Raw genomic sequence first — 6,000 nt, 5'->3', positions numbered from 1 at the left:
AGACAACTCGGACAGGCGAATGGTTAAAGGCTAAATAAAACTAAAATATTTTATAAAATCAAAATGTTTAATTACAATTAATTACAATAACAAGATTATTTTTAATACATATAACTGATTAAAAGAAACCCCAAACAAATAGATTCTAGGTATGACTTAGCTTTCGGAGAAAATGAAAGTAAACTTACTTCCGTTGATGACGTAACTTTTATTTAGTTTCACTTTTTACCACAGTTTTACTTAGAACTTTCTCGTACCTAGAAAAGAGTAAAAGAAGAAAAAGGAAAAATGGCAGAATGCACAAAGAAAACCGATAGGTTCTCCGATTTGTTAGAAAGTGATTCATTTGAATACGATACTGTGGCAATGCAGAACAACCCCATTCAAGGAGAAGGAGGCGAAGAAAACTTTTTGAGTACCGCTGACGCTGATGTCACCGAGCGTCGATGTCATTTATGTGATGTTGATTTTACGTCGAAAACACACAGAGATTCTCATTTGAAAGGAAAGAAACACAAGAGTCTCGTGCTTCGCAAGCAAATGACACATATACCCTTGCGTTGTGACGTTTGTGTTGTGTCATTTTCAAGCGAAATTAGTGCGAAGGACCATTTTATCAGCAGTAAACACAAGAAGAAGGTTTTGTTTGGAAGTACAGACGACGTGCGTTTATCAATCCTGCCAACAGATATTTTATCACCTGGGATCGACCGAACCAGATGGGTTTCCTGTGAGGTTTGTAAGGTCCAAGTGAATTCACACCAACAATTACACATTCATCGCCAAAGTCCCAAACATTTGAAAAAAGTCGAAGAAATAAATAATAGTGATTTCTCGCCGAGTTTACCGTTAGTTGGAGGAACGTTGTTACCCAATGAAAATAACCGAGAAAAAGGTTATACAGATCCTATAGTTCAAAGAAACTTGCTTTCCTTACCAAATGTCACACTTGGAAGAACTCCGATTGAAGACTCTAAGATTTATACAACTAACAAAAACTGTAACAATTTGGAAAACTCGTTTCGTAATATAAAATCTTCTGTCAACGACTGTTCGGTGAGTTGTACTACTACTACTACTACTACTAATAATAATAATAATAATAATAATGATAATGATAATAATGTCAGAGAATGTTTGTTAACTTCCGACTCTCCTATTGCATATAAAGAAGAAACGGATAAAAAAACGACCAATGGCAATTCTTCAGATTGTTCTGTGATGGTAGCGGCGGGATGTTCTGATTCCAGTGTTTGTTCCCCCGTGAGAAGTTCTGCGTTGCCGAATGAAAAGGTTCTAAAAATGATAGGATGTTCGACAACTGACCCAAATTTTCCCATGAAAAAGGTTCCTAACTCGGACCAGGTTAACAACAACAACAACAACAACAACAATACTGATGCGTCAAAAACTAACAAGGTTTTCGAAAAAATAACAAATAACAACCTTAATTTGCCAGCGGAAACATCTCCGTCGGAGTCTGACAACCACTCCGCAAATTCTAGTCAAAGTATTTTGACAACAGAAGACGTGAACGACACCATCTCAAGTGAAGATGTTGCTAATATAATTGGACAACTAAATGCTTTATCTATTCAACCGGATATTCTTATTTCCGAGGAAAAGTTGGGCAAAGATAAAATATCGAATAATAAGAACAGTTCTAATTACGAAATGCCGAGAAGATCTTCTCTGTCTTCACCTTCAGCTATAACTAGCGGTAGTAACAGGCGAAAATCTAAACCTACCATTAGTTCTTCTGGAGCCGGAACCGATGAAGACGAAAGCCAAGATTGGCATAGAATGGGGATAGAGAAAATAGAGAAATTTGGTAAAGTCATAGGATATTTCTGCAACCTGTGTGAAACTCCGTTAAACCAAGGTAACATAAAGCATCACGTTGAAGGCATAACTCACCGTCATACCATAATGACCAAATCAATACCGGACAGAGAGTTACCCCCAGTGACCCGAGTTTGTGAAGATGCTACAGATGAAGCGTTTGAGCTAACCAAATTTATGCCCAGAGGCTACCAGGTGGAATTATTCGAGAAGTGTTATTCAACTGATTCTATTATTTTTCTACCCACAGGTAAGTGTGTACAGATAAAAAAAAAAAAAATTAGAGGATTGCTTACGCACCCTTAATAAAAATTTAGGGGGTTGCTTAGCACCCCTAATAAAAATAATTATTTATCAAAAACAAAATCCCAAAACAAATAACAAAACCCTTTTTACAATAACTGAGAAATTACATGATTCGAATCATGTCACTTCATTGGTTGATTAGTTTAAAGTATTGTTTTAGTTTTTTTTTTTGTTTTGTTTTTTGTTTTTTTTTTTTACACGGTGGTCACCACTGATCAAGGCCCGGAAGCCACTCAGGGATAAGGGTTATTGCAAGTACAGTACGTTAGTGTGGAGATTTGATGAAGAAGTGTTTACTTAAGGGGGGGGTGTTCATTAGGAATTTGTTAACGTTGGACTTGAAGAAATCCAAGTTGTAGTCAGGTGGGAAGCAGGCAGACAGAACAGAGTTCCACAGGTGTGCAGTTTTAAGAAAGAAGCTTTATTCATGGAATCCACGTTTTGATTTAGGCACAGATAAAGAGTGGGGGAAATTTTTCACAGTGGATTCAGCTAGACGGGTGTTTTTCGTGAAAGATTGGCGAGGGGGGACCAGAGATTGGAGTTCAGACGAGCACCTGCCATGGAAATAACGATAAAACAAGAATAGGCTCGCAACTTCTCTTCTGTGCGAGAGGGGTTGCAGGGTAGAGAAAAGGGCATCCCCCACTAAGCCACAAAGTCTATTTTGTACTCTGTCAAGGCAGGATAGGCTGTTTTTAGCAGCTCCTGCCCAGATATGGCAGCAGTATTCCATCCTTGGACGTACTTGGCTTTTATATAGATAGAGAATAGTTACAGCTTTTCTCATTGGTTGATTTAAATTTGTAACCCTCAAGCGCAGACATGTTTAAATTGAAAACCTTAGTCCGATGAAATCTTTCATGCTTGATGGGGCTCATTTTTAATTTTCTTATTAATTTAAGGGTTTTGGCGACCAATATTGTCATGGTAATTTTGAAACAATATAACCTACTAAGTTAGGTGTTCTTTTCCTGAGGTAATATCATCTTCTTAATCAGCGAAGAATGCTGATTTTGGTTTTACCTCTTCGCAGAATTATCCGCGTTTTTTTATTGGAACATTGTTTAAATGGACCTAAAGCCATGGACAGAAGATTTTTTCTCTACCACTTCTTATGATGTCTGAACTAGCAAGCTCGGCTGAGCAGCAAAATGATGCAACATAATTTTGCAATTGAGAAGATGAGACTATCTGTCTTAATCAATTAGGGAAGTGCACTTTTCGATTTCGTGTCTATTTTTCACTCTGCCATTGTTCTAAACTATGTGAGAATTTTATTCTCACATAGTTTAAATTGCAGAATTGTGACTTTACTTGCTTTAAATTGCAGAATTATTACATTACTTGCTTTAAATTGCAGAATTGTGACATTACTTGCTTTAAATTGCAGAATTATGACTTTACTTGCTTTAAATTGCAGAATTATGACTTTACTTGCTTTAAATTGCAGAATTATTACATTACTTGCTTTAAATTGCAGAATTATGACTTTACTTGCTTTAAATTGCAGAATTATGACTTTACTTGCTTTAAATTGCAGAATTATTACATTACTTGCTTTAAATTGCAGAATTATGACTTTACTTGCTTTAAATTGCAGAATTATGACTTTACTTGCTTTAAATTGCAGAATTATTACTTTACTTGCTTTAAATTGCAGAATTATGACTTTACTTGCTTTAAATTGCAGAATTATGACTTTACTTGCTTTAAATTGCAGAATTATGACTTTACTTGCTTTAAATTGCAGAATTATGACTTTACTTGCTTTAAATTGCAGAATTATGACTTTACTTGCTTTAAATTGCAGAATTATTACATTACTTGCTTTAAATTGCAGAATTATGACTTTACTTGCTTTAAATTGCAGAATTATGACTTTACTTGCTTTAAATTGCAGAATTATGACTTTACTTGCTTTAAATTGCAGAATTATTACATTACTTGCTTTAAATTGCAGAATTATGACTTTACTTGCTTTAAATTGCAGAATTATGACTTTACTTGCTTTAAATTGCAGAATTATGACTTTACTTGCTTTAAATTGCAGAATTATTACATTACTTGCTTTAAATTGCAGAATTATGACTTTACTTGCTTTAAATTGCAGAATTATGACTTTACTTGCTTTAAATTGCAGAATTATTACATTACTTGCTTTAAATTGCAGAATTATGACTTTACTTGCTTTAAATTGCAGAATTATGACTTTACTTGCTTTAAATTGCAGAATTATTACATTACTTGCTTTAAATTGCAGAATTATGACTTTACTTGCTTTAAATTGCAGAATTATGACTTTACTTGCTTTAAATTGCAGAATTATTACATTACTTGCTTTAAATTGCAGAATTATGACTTTACTTGCTTTAAATTGCAGAATTATGACTTTACTTGCTTTAAATTGCAGAATTATGACTTTACTTGCTTTAAATTGCAGAATTATTACATTACTTGCTTTAAATTGCAGAATTATTACATTACTTGCTTTAAATTGCAGAATTATGACTTTACTTGCTTTAAATTGCAGAATTATGACTTTACTTGCTTTAAATTGCAGAATTATTACATTACTTGCTTTAAATTGCAGAATTATGACTTTACTTGCTTTAAATTGCAGAATTATGACTTTACTTGCTTTAAATTGCAGAATTATGACTTTACTTGCTTTAAATTGCAGAATTATGACTTTACTTGCTTTAAATTGCAGAATTATTACTTTACTTGCTTTAAATTGCAGAATTATGACTTTACTTGCTTTAAATTGCAGAATTATGACTTTACTTGCTTTAAATTGCAGAATTATGACTTTACTTGCTTTAAATTGCAGAATTATTACATTACTTGCTTTAAATTGCAGAATTATGACTTTACTTGCTTTAAATTGCAGAATTATGACTTTACTTGCTTTAAATTGCAGAATTATGACTTTACTTGCTTTAAATTGCAGAATTATTACATTACTTGCTTTAAATTGCAGAATTATGACTTTACTTGCTTTAAATTGCAGAATTATGACTTTACTTGCTTTAAATTGCAGAATTATTACATTACTTGCTTTAAATTGCAGAATTATGACTTTACTTGCTTTAAATTGCAGAATTATGACTTTACTTGCTTTAAATTGCAGAATTATGACTTTACTTGCTTTAAATTGCAGAATTATTACATTACTTGCTTTAAATTGCAGAATTATGACTTTACTTGCTTTAAATTGCAGAATTATGACTTTACTTGCTTTAAATTGCAGAATTATTACATTACTTGCTTTAAATTGCAGAATTATGACTTTACTTGCTTTAAATTGCAGAATTATGACTTTACTTGCTTTAAATTGCAGAATTATTACATTACTTGCTTTAAATTGCAGAATTATGACTTTACTTGCTTTAAATTGCAGAATTATGACTTTACTTGCTTTAAATTGCAGAATTATTACATTACTTGCTTTAAATTGCAGAATTATGACTTTACTTGCTTTAAATTGCAGAATTATGACTTTACTTGCTTTAAATTGCAGAATTATGACTTTACTTGCTTTAAATTGCAGAATTATTACATTACTTGCTTTAAATTGCAGAATTATTACATTACTTGCTTTAAATTGCAGAATTATGACTTTACTTGCTTTAAATTGCAGAATTATGACTTTACTTGCTTTAAATTGCAGAATTATGACTTTACTTGCTTTAAATTGCAGAATTATGACTTTACTTGCTTTAAATTGCAGAATTATGACTTTACTTGCTTTAAATTGCAGAATTATTACTTTACTTGCTTTAAATTGCAGAATTATGACTTTACTTGCTTTAAATTGCAGAATTATGACTTTACTTGCTTTAAATTGCA

At 32.4% G+C, this 6,000-nt stretch overlaps 1 protein-coding gene across 1 annotated transcript in view; it reads left to right on the top strand.

Moving 5' to 3' along the window:
• The first annotated feature begins 211 nt into the window (after positions 1–211).
• The window catches only part of LOC145255300 (uncharacterized), a 65,726-nt gene continuing 59,937 nt past the window's right edge, over positions 212–6,000 (top strand). Inside the window, exon 1 of the mRNA XM_080113942.1 lies at positions 212–2,092. Coding sequence (XP_079970068.1) covers positions 289–2,092 — 1,804 coding nt within the window. The 5' untranslated portion in view covers positions 212–288. The remainder of the gene's footprint in view (positions 2,093–6,000) is intronic.

This window comes from Euprymna scolopes, chromosome 3, assembly GCF_053919585.1.
Source record: "Euprymna scolopes isolate OS-2025 chromosome 3, ASM5391958v1, whole genome shotgun sequence".
NCBI lineage: Eukaryota > Metazoa > Mollusca > Cephalopoda > Sepiida > Sepiolidae > Euprymna > Euprymna scolopes.
This window is presented reverse-complemented; position numbering and strand designations above follow the sequence as displayed.